Raw genomic sequence first — 18,139 nt, forward strand, 5'->3', positions numbered from 1 at the left:
AATACGAGAGCTCCGCAAAGAATCGTCGCAACAAGGAGCGTATTATTCAGTGTCACCGGCGAGACGTGTCTCGTAATATATGCTTTAATAAAAGGGTTTCAATTCACACCCGAACATACATCACCCGAAGAAACCCGAAGTATCAATAATATCGAAAAAGATCTTCAATTTATTATTCATTGAAGTCGGTGGGCGGGGCGGGCCGCTATATAAGTCCTGGGATAGCCACTAAATCATCGTTTGCACGCGGTGGAGGGATCTACGGCCACTTTTTATATTTTTTTATCGGAAACAAATATAACGATTGTACTGCAGAATAATTACAATTCGGATTCCGTTTTCAATGCACACGGGGCTCTCGTTTGTTCTCAAATAAATTGTTTCTCTGAGCCTATTGGCTTTTCAAACAACTGAGTCGGGATATCGTGACCTTCATTCATATATCCCCGATTCGTGCATTAACAATGTATTCAGACCTAAACAAAGAGTAGCAGGTGGATCGTGGGCACGCTGCGATGCTATGCCAACTGAAAGATTCCATAAAAACTGTAATGGTACCCTCGTCACGTCCGGACATCTTATTTATCTAGTCACGGGCAAAATCATTGTTTTCTTTTTCGTTGTGTTGAGGCAAAAAACACGCCTTATTACCGCCACTGGCTAACAGATGAACTGCTGAACAGGCCCATTGTCCCCGATCTTTGTGTGTGACGTTTGTTTCTCGCAAACCCAAGAAAAAATTGTCCTTTTCCGTAGAGATACTTCTATTTATTCATGTCTTTTCACGTTTGAATTATTGAATTAGTTACATAGATTACATACATACATTATATTTATTATTTTTGGATTAGATAAATATTATTATATACAATGCCTATATAATACATATTTACATTTTTATTAAATCGGAACATAAAACATTTAAAATCAAATCCAAATAAAAAATATAAAATGTAAGTGAATATTGACGACACAGAGAAGACACTGTTAAACATAAATTTCAATCAATTTAAAAGTTCAAATAAATCTATAGTAATTACACTCTCACATACATAATTAAAAAGGATACATACATATACAAATGTTGTATGTATACAGAAAGCGTATATCCACAAATTGAGCTGGATTTTGATTTCATCAAAGGTTCATTAATCATGAATAATAAATGCATAATTTTCGTGTTCATTTTCAGCCGTCTAATTATAAAGTCCTTGTTTCTCATTACATGCTCAAGTTTGTACAACATGTTACAACAATATGTAGGTGCTGAACCTTCAAATTAATTATTAAGACTTAAAGGTTACTTTTACCATAATATTAGGACTATTAAATCTGATAATGACTTAATCTAGTAACTGTAGCAATTGGTATATAAATTTATGTTACACGAAAGTGTTATACTTTTATTTTCTTTATCTCGCTTGCATGTGTCGCAGTAACGTAAAGAAAGAATACGCTGAATTCATTATCTGTAATTGAAGAATTTTTTAATTATTTTTGATTTTTTTTATTATCATGGTTTATACTTAATTATATTAACTCTACAATAAGTGCTAAATTCAATGCAGCAATCGCATTCTGGAACGTGTAGGTATCGATGGGAAAAAAATACAAAATTATATTCAATACGTATTCAAAGGTCCTTTACAATGTTATGCATATCTGGATATTTAATTTTGCAGTGATTATCTTTTTGTGACATCCGATATTTCATTAATTCAATTCCAATGTTCCAAGAATTCTGGTCGGGTCGACTGGCAGTGAATGTAAACAGTTATTGCAAGTAGACACACATTGGTGTACTCACTTTTTTAGTTTTTATTAAATGTACCGTCACCACTACTACGGAAATTGATATTTGGTGGTTCCGATAAAATAATTTCTCAAACCAATTTCCCAATCGAAATCTTGAGAGCACACACTAATTCATGATTGAATAATGATCATGAATCATATGAAATGAATGAAATTTTAGGTTTTTATACGTAAGGTAATCTTATGTCATTTAATTCTTAGAAGTAATCAATATAATAATAATTGTACTCAAAGGAAACTTTAATGTTTCGACATTACCGGAAAATATTATATAACACAATACTTCATCTATGATGTGGTGTAATTTAATCATGTAAATCCAGGTATATATTAATATAATTGAATTCCAGTGAATACACTTAATTCACTGGAAAACTCTAAACATTTAAATTCAACATAGTCTGTAGGATAATTTAATGACAAGTAAGTATACTTACAGAAGTAAAAGTATTTAGACACAATACAAACATTTTCCCGCCAACTATGCAGAGTGGAACGTTGACTCTTTCAACAAACAGTCTTAGGCTGCTTTTAAATCTACGAGATCTTGGTATCCAGGCACAGCTATATGCAGCTATGGTAAGCGATTGGCTCTACAAAACAGAGTGTTTGAAATACTTTGAAAAAAATATTTATTACAATAAGTAGATATGATAATGGTTTTCAATTACATGAAAGACGAAGTATGTTATAACCAGGACTCGCATATAAATAGGTTTTTTATTTATGTAATTATATATGTATCAAATATTATTTATCAACGTATGAAGTTTCTACACGAACCAGATGGAGCATGTTTAGGTTTATCTAGTAATATACATATATAATAAGATAAATTGAGAATTTGTTATTATATATATACGGACAAAAGATTTAGGAAAAGTGATCATTAGCCTATTTGAACAGATCTAGAGCTTGAATAATATTTATTTTTTATATTTTCTATAAATACTATATAAATATTATACCTTATCCACTATTTTAGACCCAAACCAACTTGGTACTAATATTTGCAGGATCACAATGCACATATATGTAACAAGAAAAATGTCATATGCAATAGGAGCAGGCTGTAATACAAAATAAAATAATATTATATGAGAATATTATAATGATTATTAAAAGGTTAATCTTTTTCAAGGTTAATTAAGGTTTATTACTTATGATTATTACATCAAAACTTACCATTGTCATTCTGAAAAGACAAACGCAAATAATGCATGAAGCCATACTAAACTGCACGAATATAATAAAACTAAAAACACGCTGTACTTGACTACAAAATCTGTAGAGAAAATTGTTAAAATTAATTCCTTTTAAACATTACTGATAATTATTAAATTGCCTAAACTGTTCAGAATACCTGGCTATTTCTTCAAAATGTTTAACACAGTTATGTATTCTCTCTATAGTAGCTGTTTCACAATAAATTTCGTTAACATTTGTCAAATCAGTTACATTTCTTAATTTTAAAGCAAGTACATCCAGTTGCGCTATAGTCAATACCATTAAACCCAGAATAAAAGTATCGACATTAAGATTTATTAGTATTATGTATTGTATTCCGAAGCATTGGTACAAATATAACAAATATTTAAATTTATCAAAAAACTCTTTGGAAAGAAAACTGTAGTCACATGCTGGTAACTGCAAATCCTCTGAGAAAACTAAATGCATTATAATCGGAACTATGATATGGGCTATATGAGATGCAAGCGATACGATAGCTACGATTTTCCAATATGTTATATTAAATGAATTTGCTCTCTTAATTATTTTTAATTCATCGTCGTTGTTAGGTTGAAATATATCTCTTTGCAAACTATAGAATATATTTGTTATTAAATCACGTGCTGTTAAAAATGTGATGGCTTTCGATAGTGAAACTAATGCTGTAAAATAAAACAAAATATTTTCGATGAACAAGTCTAAGTGTTTCGTTATGAAAAATAAGTTGAATGTTATCAACATATCAAATATAAAAACCATAACTGCAATAAATATTTTAGATAAAATATTATACTGCTTCCACGAATAATTAGCCGGCCATAATCCAATGATTTTCCAAATTTTTATATTTATTTCAAAACAGTTTATCAGATTCAATGATTCCATTCTTTGTAAATTAGGTGTGGATGAAGATTACTTTTCTATTTCAATGCAACAAAAGAAAATGTTTCTCGGACTGCGTTTAATACCGCAGTTGGCTGCACGGCGGACGGCTTCTAATAGATTGAGGTCACAAAGGCTTAGCTTGTTATTAGCGTGGCGACTTTTAGAAATTGCAATTCTTTAATTAAACGGAACAAACGGCTCTATTAATCTATTCTCTTAGAATTTTAATATCTTTGATTATTAGAGGAGTAAAAAGACTTGATTGCTTTCAATATTCTTTTTAGAAGTCTTCAATTAGTAGCTATAATTTTAAGTATGTAGACAAAAAATAATGAATATGAATACTTAGTCTATGCAAATGAATGTAGGTTAATTGCGGGAAAGGCATTTATAAATGAGATGCAATTAGTAGAGGTGACGCCTGAGCCTTCCACCTGCAAGGGCTCAGAAATTCACATTAATTAATAGACTAGGCACTAAACTCCTGAGCATTATTCTAAAGTTTTTAATGCTAATTAGTACCAATTTATTTTCTGTTAATACATTTTTTATAAATGCTTTATTAAAAATATAAAATAAAGGTATGGTTCAGCTTAAGGAAAGTAAGAAACCTTAGGAATAGAAATGATAGGAGTTGTAGCGACACTGCTGTCTCTCTATATTACATACTCAGCTCCCCAACGTTTCGTTCTATCCACAGGATGTTATGTACGCTGCAGTAAAGTATTAATGGGGTATTATGGTTATATGCTTTCTTTTAATATTATATATTTTTATGTAAATAAAATGACAAACACTGTCGCTTACCGTTAACCTGTTGGTAAGAGATAACCCTAACGTAATACATAAAAGGCAGAATCTACATGATCATGTGACAGTATCATGTATCACTCATGCGTTGTCATTCCAAAGGATTAAGATGTCATGTCTCGTGTACTATAATTACACATCCCTATCTCCTCCTTACACTGAAACACAGCTTATAAAGTAAGCTGCTTGACGACTAAACTAGGTGAAATTCAGCTAGTTATATAGACGACTTTCTAGAAACTCTACCTTGATAGAAAACTATTATTATTTTCACATAACTACTTTAAATCTGCCACAATATTGACGTAAGTTACAATATTCATATTAATTCACTAATTATGTGATTTCACAAAACATTTAAATAATATTCTGTTCCGTTACCAAAGTTTTTATGTTGTATTTCCTTTTGCAGGACAAAGTTTTAGCTCAACAGGTAACTTCAACTCGGAAAATTGTTGTTCACAAGCGCAATAATATTCAATTCCTGCCTTAGTTCACTTAATCATTTCTATGTTTGTATATTTATTTATTTATTTTATTCGCAATTATAAATGTAATACTGCCAATTTTATGAATTTATTATTTAATAATTATAATATAAGAATTATATAATATTTGTTACTTAAGAATTAATGTTAACAAAGATTCATGATAACACCGTCTTTTGTAATTTTTGTAGTTATTACTCCTAATCTATGTTCTTTATAATATACTTCCAGTACAATGAAAAATTGATAAAATAAAAAGACGAATTGTCAAATGACACCGCCCATCTATGTACATCTAAGAAAAATATTAAAATATATCATTTTACTGTAATAAGTGTATATGAATCTGATCACCTTAAAATTTATAGGCCGCATGTCCCCGACCTCTCTCCTTACCAAACGTGCTACTATGGAAATTCTCTACAATACCTAATTAAACTCGATGAATTTTTTTCCCAGACATTTCACTAGTCAGATTTCCTTTATACAAGTTTATTTTAGAATTAAAAAACTCGTATTTCACCAAAAGAAAAAAATATCTTTGGTTCGCTCGTATGAACAATTCAAGATAATATAAAAATACGAAAACGGTGAAAAACTTCAGGAGAAGGTATAGCGAATTTTCAAAATAAAAATACAAATAATAATAATAATAATAATAAAACCAGTAAAAGTTCGATTTATCAAATTTATTATATCAAACGTCTACAGCAAAGGGAAGTATTTAAAAAACTATAATATTATTTGCGTCATAAAAAAACATTGCAATATGACTTCGTCCGAAACCAGCAAAATATTAAATATTAATTCACTGGTTCTGACTGAAATCGGGAAAGTAGCCCGCCATAACAGATAATTTGAATTTTTAAACAGACTGTAGCGACCGATTAATCCCCGCCAGTAGCCCGGGTTTTCTTATAATAAATGATCTAAATTATACAGCCGCAATTCAACTTCTAATTTTCGAAGCGTTAATTTTGGAAGTACTTTTGATTTAATAGGTCTTTGTTACGACGAAGGCAATGTAAGTATAAATACAAAGATTTGTTAAATATTTGTATTAAAGATACAACCTCAAAATGTTCCCTTTTGCAAACGAATTGTAAATGTTTAGAATTGCTTTCTATTAGACCTGGGTTAAATCTGATGTGCTTGCATGTAAATTTACAGATTGCGCGGTAAATTATTTAGCATTGTTTTTATATCATTAGCGTCTACCGAAACAAATAGGGTCGTATTGTTTGCTACCCATAAATGCATAAATTTAAAATTCATCATTTAATCAAACATTGTTAACAAAGTGTTAATTAATAACAAAAAATATGCAATACAGTGATTTTTATATTCTATTTATCTACCAACTGTACATTACTTTCTAATAATCATGGAAATATTAAAGACATAGGTATTTATCTATAAAATAGTATTTCTTCAAGTAAACTCAATGCAAGCACTTTTGAATAACCATAAGTTTTTGATTCTAGTCATTCGGAACGCAGATTTATCACAAATAGAACGGTGAAGAAACATGTGTGTTGCTCTTTTGAATGAATGTTATTTTGAATAAATAAAGACGCAATACATGTATCGTATATAATTATTATATTAGTAATTAACAATTTCTACTTATCAAATATGAATGCTGTAAAAATATGGTAACCGAAACTTTGAAATTATTATCATAGTTTTAAACACCACTGCATATAAAACAAATAATAGATAATTTAGATAGACAGTGCGGATTTGAAACTTTCCATAACAACTTGTACAAAATACAAAATCAGTGTGATTTTATACATACATGGATAATGTATTTTTATGTACGTCAAAGACACTGTAAATGTTCTCCAGCAACTTGTATCCGAGACACGCACCCCAGTAATGGCCGAGCTCATTAGCACTATCCTGGAGAGCCCCTGTGTTAACAGATAACAAACTTCGCGGCGTATACCTAACAAAAGCAAAATTCAAGTTCCACCACTGGTGGTATGAAATACATGCCTTTATTGACACTTTAAACATCTAGGGGCGGTTTGAGAGAAATTGTATAGAGTAGCTATATAGTTTTAAGTTATGTGAAGAGATAGATGCCAATAGTTATTCATTTTCCTCGTGTTATAATTACTTTTACAAATAATCTTTCTATAAGAAATTGTAATTAACTTTTTTCAAAATTTTATAATTTGTAGTATAGTGTTAGTATAGTTGTATTAAATTTACGGTCTGAACTTAAATAACGTTAAAACGCATCTAGAGTTATAATTTCTCTGCCTACCTTATAGAAGGTCTGCCGTGAATATAGTTAATTAGTTTGTAATTATAATGCAAAACGTTGCAATAAATTTTATGCAAAACATGTTTCTAGTAGTAGCTCTTTGTATTCATTTTGTAAAGAAAACATAACTTTCAGCAACAGATTCGTGATTGCCACCATTCTTATAAAATGAAAACGAAATGAACTTAGATTTATGGCCATTATCCAAGCGACGACCATACCGTAAAAATAAAAATAACACCGTCCGCATTCACACAGGCTCGAGAGAAACTTATAAAAATACTTCTTAAGGCACAAACTTCTATCCAGCCCGTGTAAACAGTCTAAAATTCTTCAGGGTATCGTATATTTGCGGGGACATTACAGAGAACGTCCAAGTGACTGATAACAATGGAGCAAGTTTGTCCGTTTGCGTAGTTAATATGCAGAGATGTTGGCACATCGTCACTTGGGATGTCTGCAGCGTTAATGGCTTAGCTCATTATACGTATCTTTGTAGGCCGAATAAGCAATTACTTATGAGATACATGAAAAGTATTTTAAATTATTAAAAAAGGGTAAAGTAAGTTGTGCATTTGAAGCAAACTATGAATATGTAATGTGTAATTTCGCATATAATACACATTATTAATATTCGGGACTTTAAATGAATTATTTTAGAGGAATTAAGGTATAATCTTCATTAGCCGTAATCACGAGCTGCTAGCGGTGTCAGTGTCGGTAGGTGGCAGCAGTTTTTTTCAACACCGCAACTGAATTGAGACCCGATTAATGAAATTTATAACGTATATTTCGATTTCTTTAAACTAAAATATATGAGAAGAATTTTATACTAATTTTAAAAGAGTAACCCTTTTTTAAAGTTGTACCTTTGACTCAAATTTTATTTGAATGTGTAAACATCGATTTCAACAGAATCAATTTAGGCTCCTTATGTAACTCATTTAAATGTAAAATTACATCATTACTGGTTCGCATCCATCATGAACTTTTTACACAGTCTTCTACGTCGGACAAATTATGTACATATAATGACAACTTATTACTACTTAACACGCGAAGGTATTTTAATGTCCAGTACTATCTGCTAAACAATAATGAATCCAATAAACTAAACATAATTAAATAAAATAAAAGAATGCAATTACTTTAATGTATTTTTTTTTTGTCCTAATCCATTACATAAAATATCCTGACAACCTTTTTTTTTCTTGTCCATATTTAACTAAAAATATACTTTATATATTATTACTAGCTGTCCCGGTAAACGTTGTTTTGCCATATAAATTAATAACGCTATAAAAAAAATATTAGTTGGTGATAGAAGGGTGAAAATTTAGGGTTGTATGTATTTTTAACGACGCATAATAACAAAATTTAAATATTTTTCTCGCAAAAAATTAAAAAATAATGATAGAGATAGACAACCCTTGTCACTTAGGGTATGAAAAATAGATAGTAACCGATTCTCAGACCTACTGAATATGCATATTAAATTTCATAAAAATCGGTCTATCCATTTCGGAGGAGTATGGTAACTAACATTGTGACACGAGAATTTTCTATATAAGATAATATTTAAATCCAACATAACAAGGCGCCTATCTCTAGTAATTTTTTGTTTTATTATCTAGGTTTTGCCATTACCAAAAAGTTAGTCAGAAATTTGAATTGATATTTCTGTTTTTGTATTCGTAGTGGTATCAGATTCGATACCACACTATTTGTGTTATCCGTGTATAGCACACCAATTTTTCTTTGACCAATCCTTTTGTTCATCCCTATTATTTATTGGTTATAAAATTTCATGATAATAGAGAATATTAATATATCTCAGAACAATTCACACAGCGCCATCTAGACCCAAGTTAAGCTTCCTAAAGCTTGTGTTATGGGTACTAGATAACTGATACATATATACATAGATTTTTTTTGTAAATACATACATATTATACATAGAAAACACCCAGACCGAAACAAACAATCATACTCATGGATACAAATGTTTGTGCCGTGCGAGTGTGCTAGATCGCTAGACCACCCGAGGTCGTCTAATACATATATTATCGTATCAAATAAAAATGTATTAATTTCAAATGCAAGTATATATTTTTTTATTTTAAGTATTTAGCAATTAGTAAGCTAAGTTTATTTTAGAATTAACCAGATTCCATTCTTCTGTTCTATACTTATCTTGTTATAATATTTTTATTTCTTTTAGAATTTTATTTGTTTTGCGAAAGTAAATTATTTCAGATATTTTCATCTTGCCGATCTTGAACATTTCTCACAAGGGTTAAGAAGGAATATGCTGTTTTCATAACCTGAAGTTGAAGCAATGCTTAAATGAATACAAGACACAAAAACGACAAATGCTATACGTGTTTTTAAAATTAATTTAAATTAGTTGTAAAAAGAAAAAGTAGATAAAAGTTCTCGGTTGTCATTCTACTTTATTTTTATATTTAATTTTGGCAAATTTGAGTACCAAATTCAATAAATCAATGTATTTTAGAATAAAACTTTAACCGACGACAAGAGGTCACAGACAAAATGTTTGGTAATTTTCATTATCTTTATCCATATATAGATAAAGTTTGCCATACATTCCAACATTATAAATGAGGATAAGGAATTAAAATAGTAGTAATTAGATACTTAAATTCATTTTATGTGATTGATGATGTAATTTTAAAAATATTTACCGAAGTAAATGTGCCTAGAGATAGAGGGAACAGTTTTAGGCCCGTTAACACAATAGGAGATTTGGCACGTTCCATGAAAAGTTTTAAACTTCTCTTAAATTTCTCAGAGCCTGATGTCCATTCACTACTATATGCAGCGAATACTAAATTTTCACTCTGAAAAAAAATTATTTATTGTATTTTACATATGTGTAATTTTTTTTACAAATATGTATTTAAATGAAGTGCTATATTCTGTAACCATTTTGGATTTTAAACTCATAGTAGTTTAACAATGTAAATTCGAAAGTATACTGAACTGATTGTGTCTTTCGTTCATTTCAGTTATTACCAGTGTCCATTATCCTACTAGAATATTGTTATAAGGGACGTCCCCTAGTTCTCTTAATATATCAGTCATTTTTATACCTTATTCTTTCCATATATTGTAAAAGAAATAGTTGCACGACCCATAATAATTATTAAAAACATACCTCATAAGAGAGTAGCGTTCCCAAAAAACTAGGAATAAAAATTTGACTTAACATTGTCGAGAAATAAGTAACCATAAATGCCAAACTCTCCTTTGTAGATAGCTGTAACATAATACATTGTTTGCAGAACATTTACCACAACGGTTAACATTTTTTAACTACAGCGAATGATAAACAAGCTATCAATGATGACCCACTAATGGAAAGTGATACCTCACTAACCATCCCCTAGCAGACGTAAGTTTATTGGGGTTGATTCTGAAATCTTATTCTCTACCCTTTCTAAGAAAAGGATGGACTTGATTATTTAATGTTTCTAATAGATAAAAATAAACTACTGACTAAGTTGTAATAATTAATTATATCATGATGCATTTTAAAACAATCGAATATTAATTTTTATTTACCTTTTTCATATAAATCTAATGAGTTACAGGAACTTTTACAAAAAACTATATGTTATATAAGATAATAAATAATAAATAAATACTCACTCTCACATTTACAATACCAAGTAAGAATTTTGTTATTTAATTTCACATGCAAGTAACAAGTGTTTGAGTTAGTGAAAAAATATTTTTTTCTTTCATGTAATTATGGCAGATCAATTTAAAAACTTTAATAATTTTACATGTGTTAAGTTATTATCGAAAATACTTATATATTATTGTTTTCTCACCAATAGAAGCCCGTACATTGTCACACATATGATAACTGATGCCATTCCAAATTGTACGAAAACTACAACATCCAATATATCTTGAACGCCTGAACAATATCTATAAAATAAACGTGGAAACGTAAATAACAAAAAATATTTATGCATCAGAATTAACGGATATAGTAAAGTAAGTTGTAAGAAAAGCAAAAAATGAAACAAAAACTACAAGCAACATCGAAACCTATAGGTCTCCTAATTATGACATGACTTAATAATTAATGAAATAATTTTGACTACTTAATACCTTAAAATAATATCATAATGTCGTAAATACTTGTTAAGTTCTAATATTTGTAACTGTTCCTGTCCTTTGCAATTTAATTTGGGATTCCTTTTTAAGTTTGTCAGCTTATATTGTAGTACTTTAATTTGACTAACTGCTATTAATATTAAACCAGCAATAAATGTATCCACATTGATATTGTACATCATATGGCCGTACATTCCAAAAGATTGATAGATAAACAAGTATATAAAATACTCATTTTTCATATCGTCGGCAAGAAAATAATATTTGCATACTGGTAGTTCTAATTTTGCATTCCAAATAAAGCTCACTAATATTGGTATAAATATAACTGAGATGTATGCGAGGTTGCATATACTCGCATATGTTTTCCAACCAATTTTGTAAATGTAATTGTAATTCTTTACAATACACATAGAATCGGGATCTTCGCCGTTAAACTCATCGCAATCCATGAGATCAAAAATGGATACTATTTTCTTTCTATTTATAAGAATCATCAGAACTTTCACGGTTACACCAATTTCAGTAAAATAAAATATCACTTCTTGGATGAACATCTCAATTTTTTTAGGTGTATAGAACAAGTTTATTGTGAGTAAAATATTATAAATAACTACATTTATAGAAATATAAAAAAATGAAAAGTATTTGTAGTATTTGTGTAGGAATTTTCCAGGCCATATGCCGAATAAATTCCAAAAAAATTTGTTGCATTTAAAATTGTCCGATTGCGGCGCCCACATATTGAGTAAAATGTCGAATGAGGCATATTCTTCGTTATAAATTCTCATATTTATCCTGTTTCTTAAATAAATAACGCAATAATGCCTATGTAATTTTGTAAAATGTATCGTTATACGAGAATAAATTACCAATTCTACTTTCTATACACCTTTGTATCACGTTTTTATTTCATAATGCATGTAGTAATAACCCTATACGAGGTAGAAAAGTGGATAATATAACCGTCATTACCTAAGGGTTAATAGTTTCATTATAGACGTTCTTGATTTTTTTATAATTTGCAAAATGGCCACTTACAAATCTCGTTCCACAGAAAGCTCCAATGGGGACAAAATTATTATAAGTCTAATATGATAACAGAAAATTGATAAAAAAAAATATTATCGCAAACAATAATACCGTAATATTTGTCTGGTTACAACATAATAATAAAAATTTCCGAGATGATTCCAATTTTTAAAATATACCTATAGATACATTATACAGATAATAATAATGACTGTCACACGGTATGATAAAAAAAATATGCGTTATTATAATATTTTTTACAATACATATATCTAATTTAGTAATAACATATACCTCTTGTAGCAAAATTAAAACTAATATAATATTAAAGAAATTTTGGTATTACCCATTATCATGCAAATAACAGATGTAGCTATCTGACTTGGGTATTTCATAACTCATAAAATAAATCAGTTGTATATCTATAGTACGTATGATTATAAGTACTTGAAATTAATATTTCAATCAAAATTACGTCCGTGAACTCTACGCTATAGAGATCAACCGTTAAAATAGAACTCTTACACCGATGTTATTTGTATGATATTACTACTACCGCAGAGATCAAACTAAATCGGAAACCTCATTTCCGTGTTATATCCTTCTGGATTCGGAGAAAGGAGTAGATTAAAACAATGGACGTGTTTGCAATTTCGAAAGCGATGCAACCCTTCGGGTGCGATTTAATTGCAGGGGCTGAGTCGAGACGAGGGGTGGGAATCATGAAAATCTTCAGCCTTATTCTTAGTAGCTTCGGATACCGCACACGGCTCATTTAATGCATACTGATATTATCCTTTAACTTTTCTTGCCTAACTTTCTAATTGAAATTTCCGCTTCAAAAAGATTCTCCTTCGCTATTACTAGAGTATTTGTCCTAGTGAAGAAATATAGATATATAAAAATCGTATGAAAATATTTATTTATTAGTAGTTAATATTGTATCTATTACTAACAATATACCCGATCATTGCTTCTTTATTATTACTAATATGACACGTGAAAGCCGCGAGACAATTATGCATGTGTTACAACAGCTCAACCAATACTGAAAAAAATTTTAAAATATTGTATTTCTAATGAAACTGGACATAATATAAGCCACCTAACGATATACATAGCAATAACAGGCTACGAAACTCTACTACGCGAGTAAAAACTAGGTAGCATCTAATTTCTCAGATTAATTTTACTCTTAATTTTGCTTTCTTCCACTCGAATTGGTACAATAACACTAAAACAACACAACTCCGTTCGAGATACATCCCTCCAGGCCAAGCACAGGCTTTCGCTAATTACACAGCAGTATTTTAACCCCTCAAAAATAGTCTTCCACTCTTAAATGTAAGTAGTATGTATCTAATTATTCTGGTGAACAATTAAGTTCATGATCTCAGTTTATTGGTTAGAATGGACAATACCGTAAACGTTTTAATATTTTGTAAATATCTCTTTTTTCTTCTTTAAAAATAGCTCTTCTTTTGATTTCATTTTGTCGTATATTATATTAGAAAAACTGCAAAATAGTTTGAATTATCTCGTTACTTGGGGTCGTTTTGTTAACAATTTTAAATGGATTTCCAAAGTTAATGGTTTGTCTGAAGTCGGTATATTTATACGTTTTATATATCAAAAACGAAAATGATTATTATTTTTACAATGAAGACACATAAAAACATGTAAAGTATTTAAAATATACAAAGATTTAAAAAATACATCCGGTCTTAACAAAAACTCTGCTGATATTGGTCTAATCATAAATACATGTCAATTCTTAAAACTCCAAAGGAAGTGTGCCGAGCAGTATTCACGCGTCGCAAATTAAACTTCTCCAAGTATAACTAGGAATAAAAGACGTAGCATACCTACCTTAATGATGGCTTCAGGCCATACCTCATTGTGTTGGCCCAGCCCGGAAAATTATAGTTACTAAACTTGGAAATTCGCGCATGGTCGAGGCGTGGATTAATTTTTCACACCCGCATTGTGTAGTTGGGAGTTGAATTTTTCATTTTCAAATCAGATATTATACATAACATATGATAACAAAATATATACTGTATATATTTAAACACTTACTTTTGATTTTAAAATATATTTATATTTTCTTTCTTAATAGGTATTAATATATCAAGATTATTGGCTTTCCAGATTTTATTAACATGTAATTTTATCCTATTTCTATTTACTTATAGCAAAGATAATATAATATAATATTACATATTTGTAGTAGTCTACTGTGATTTTACTGCGATAATATCGCAGAATCAAAATTACAGCAGTGGAACTAATTAAAAAGTGTGTAAATCTTATTGGGTGACTACGTGAATAGTTATGTATTATGTAATTCTCTTACTAATACCGATAAGCGTTGGTTACCATTTTCTATAACAATGTCATTCTGGTGGTTTAAGAGACTGTTTCCTATTTTCTATTTAAATTTCTATTTCACTTCTCCTCCGCTAGCTGTGTTATATTTCACAGCAATTTTTCTCTGCCTCGCGTCGACTTCCTCTTTTTTAATTAAGTGAAACTAAGAGGCCCTTTTGTTACGGCGGGCCCCGCTTGCTAATTGCCCGCCAGTCAGTCACTTGTCATCAACAACGCTTTATTTGCCCACTTGTGTTTGTAAGACAAATCCTTAAGCAGAAAGAAAGTGGACTCTGATCGGTAAATTGCTTTCTGAAGTGATTATGTTTCACATTAGAGTTTCTTAATTGGTTTTTATTGAATATCAAAGATTTTAATTTTAATGTAGGTATTATACTTATGTTCACTATACTGAGTACAAATATTGTAGATAATTACAAACAAGACGTTAATATAATTTTTAACAATTGCAATTAGAGAAGAAAAAGGATTTAGCTTTTTTAATTCGAAATCCATTCAAAATAATAAAATTAACATTCGGTATAAAAATAGTAATTACAGTAGATCAAAGTAAGTGCACCTACTGATCTTTTCATAAGGGTTAAATAAATGATTCTTTAAATTCCTTATCTGAAAAACTATATATGTAGGTATACTAAGTATACCTACGGTACCTCATCAGATGGTAAGCGATCAACATAAACAGCGTTAAGGATTCGAAATATCTTGTACCTATCATAATTTGAAATCTATACCTAATTCTATAACCATAAACATTAGCACTTCAATATTTTACAAAATAATAAAAAGCACGCTACTAATTGTTTAACATTTACACATACATACTCGTATATACCTGCTAGTGTCAAAGACTATGATTGAATTATGGGTTAATTTTGTTATTCTTCTTTCTTTATTAGGTATAGAATACCATAACATATTAAAGACATATCTTTAATATGTTATGGTATTCTATACCTACTTATATTATTATGGTAATATGCCCATTTCTATAACCTATACTATAAATAAATTTATTGATATATTAGGTATCGTTAGCATCTAAAGCTAGTTCTAAGGCAATCGCCATAGGATAAAAAACTATTTTAGAGACTAGATTATCTGTAAAGCTTCTACGTGTGTCCTGTTTAGTATGCATTAATCACGAGTGAGCGGCCACCAGCGTGATTGAAACTAAATCCCTTAGGAAGTCGCTTTACCGCCAACTGATTACTGTCCGCAACACCACTACCTACGTAGATTAGGATATTTAAATGAAAATAACGATATTCAAATGCTGAAAGGTTTCCAGATATGTAGATTAGTTTTAAATAAGCGTGTCCTATTTTAATGTATTTATTTCAAAATTCTAAAAATACAAAAAAGCAAAAAAGTTCTAATTTATTTACATATTTATTGTTATATTGTTAAAATATTACTTAAGATGGGATAATTTACATAATACGAAATAAAAAGTTATAAGTATATTTGAAATTAACCTATATTTTAAAAATACATTTCATTGTTAAACTTTATTATTTTACACAACTCATTATATATTAAATTACATTAATTACTATCTACCACAAATTTTTCTTCTTTCGCTTCGCTTAAAAAAATACTCCACATACAACCCAAACTACGTCTTTGCTATGTAATAGTCAAGTATAGATTATATCGACGCCGCGACGGACGTGTTTTAGTTGACTTGATTCAATTCATTTAAGCATGGGAACTTTATCCAGTTCATTAAATGAATAGAATATGAATTACAACGGTTTTAGATTAGATTGAGATCCCTTTTGTAATGAATTAATCTAATTGAATAATTCAGTTACCTAAACTTAAGCTAATATCCAGAATTTTTATTATTCATAAAATTAAACATTTTTCATATTTTAAAACATGTGAATATGTTTTTACCATTTTTATTTGGTACTACATTTTACAATACAATTTTAACAGTTATACATAAAATTTCTGTAAGCATCAATGTGATATTTACAGATACCTATATAGATACCTATTCATGAAAATAGTTTTGAAACCTTCCTCTAAAAAGTAAATGATAGGTATATAGATATATAGCGGTTTGTGGCTATCAATTTCACTGCCTACATTCAAAGAAACCTAACAAATAAATGGATATTTATACCAAAAATGTAACTGAAATTACAAAAGTTTGCCTAGCGAGGGACAACGAAATCATATTACCTACGCCAAATGAAAGAAAAATAGATGTTGCAATTTTCCAACTAGAAACAATAAACAATCCGCTTCGAAATAAGAGTAATTACGAGTATCCACCTGAAGCGGTGCGCGGTAATAAATCCATTTAGCGCTGAAGGGGCCGCTGATTTCTAGAACAAAAACTAAAGCTGCAATATACGAACGCCAATTTAAACTTCTCATTCGATCCTACTACCTGTAAGTTTATTAACAACTTTATTCTGATTATAATATTTTCATAGAAAGGTATAAAATATACAATTCTTGATAGAGAAATTCAGTAGAATATTAAGAGAAAAGACATCGTACATAGGCTATGGTTATCGTTTATCATCAAATATGCCGTATGTTTATTTTTCACCATTGTAGAGTATAAAGGACAGTTCCTTTATAGAGTGAAAAAACCAATAAAGACAATAAATTATTTGCTTTGGCAGTCCAAAGCAAATAATTTATTGTCTTTATTGGTTTACAAATTAGATCACATTCATACGTTACATACGGATGCCAAGGAACAGTAGTAAGTTTAAAAGTGATCGATTATTTTTTATTTCCTCTAATGAACCTAATAATTCTTTATATTATTTAGAGTAACTCATACTGTCATTTACATAGGACATATCAACTTTACGTACATTAGTTGTAACTTTATAAAGTCAAAAATTGCTCACATTGTATTTATTATGTCAGAACATAAAGTGTTTGAAAACATAAAATTACTGCATATGTTATTAGTACGTTGTACATTTCGTGTTAGATACGTACATTAACAAGAAACTACAGCTGGAGCTCCGGCCACCTACATAATCAGTGTCCAGGGTAACATATTAAACTTTTTCCACTCACCGTTCCCCTC

At 29.6% G+C, this 18,139-nt stretch overlaps 2 protein-coding genes across 2 annotated transcripts; both read right to left on the reverse strand.

Moving 5' to 3' along the window:
• Window positions 1–1,412: 1,412 nt before the first annotated feature.
• Window positions 1,413–3,933, reverse strand: LOC131843500 (odorant receptor 46a-like). Its single transcript, XM_059192167.1, has 5 exons — window positions 3,179–3,933; window positions 3,001–3,100; window positions 2,784–2,885; window positions 2,253–2,408; window positions 1,413–1,469 (listed from the first exon to the last, which is right to left on the reverse strand). Exons 1-5 carry the CDS (start codon window positions 3,928–3,930, stop codon window positions 1,413–1,415), a joined length of 1,167 nt encoding a protein of 388 aa, XP_059048150.1. The 5' UTR covers window positions 3,931–3,933.
• A 5,822-nt stretch (window positions 3,934–9,755) lies between these two features.
• LOC131843499 (odorant receptor 46a-like) lies at window positions 9,756–12,395 on the reverse strand. The gene is made up of 5 exons (XM_059192166.1): window positions 11,647–12,395; window positions 11,361–11,460; window positions 10,682–10,783; window positions 10,209–10,364; window positions 9,756–9,827 (listed from the first exon to the last, which is right to left on the reverse strand). The coding sequence occupies exons 1-5, from the start codon at window positions 12,393–12,395 to the stop codon at window positions 9,756–9,758; spliced, it is 1,179 nt and encodes a 392-aa protein (XP_059048149.1).
• Between the last annotated feature and the right edge of the window lie 5,744 nt (window positions 12,396–18,139).

This window comes from Achroia grisella, unplaced genomic scaffold (genome assembly GCF_030625045.1).
Source record: "Achroia grisella isolate CSIRO2021 unplaced genomic scaffold, CSIRO_AGI_Agris_v1 utg308, whole genome shotgun sequence".
Lineage (NCBI taxonomy): Eukaryota > Metazoa > Arthropoda > Insecta > Lepidoptera > Pyralidae > Achroia > Achroia grisella.

Excerpts from the sequence above, each read along its gene's own strand:
- LOC131843500 (XM_059192167.1), bottom strand. The coding sequence starts at position 3,930 with ATGGAATCATTGAATCTGATAAACTGTTTTGAAATAAATATAAAAATT. Across the intron at positions 3,101-3,178 it reads CATTTTGAAGAAATAGCCAG|ATTTTGTAGTCAAGTACAGC; the intron begins GTATTCTGAACA and ends TTTTCTCTACAG. Across the intron at positions 2,409-2,783 it reads GGTCTAAAATAGTGGATAAG|AGCCAATCGCTTACCATAGC; the intron begins GTATAATATTTA and ends TCTGTTTTGTAG.
- LOC131843499 (XM_059192166.1), bottom strand. The coding sequence starts at position 12,395 with ATGTGGGCGCCGCAATCGGACAATTTTAAATGCAACAAATTTTTTTGG. Across the intron at positions 11,461-11,646 it reads CATTATGATATTATTTTAAG|ATATTGTTCAGGCGTTCAAG; the intron begins GTATTAAGTAGT and ends TTTATTTTATAG. Across the intron at positions 10,365-10,681 it reads GAACGCTACTCTCTTATGAG|AGTGAAAATTTAGTATTCGC; the intron begins GTATGTTTTTAA and ends ATTTTTTTTCAG.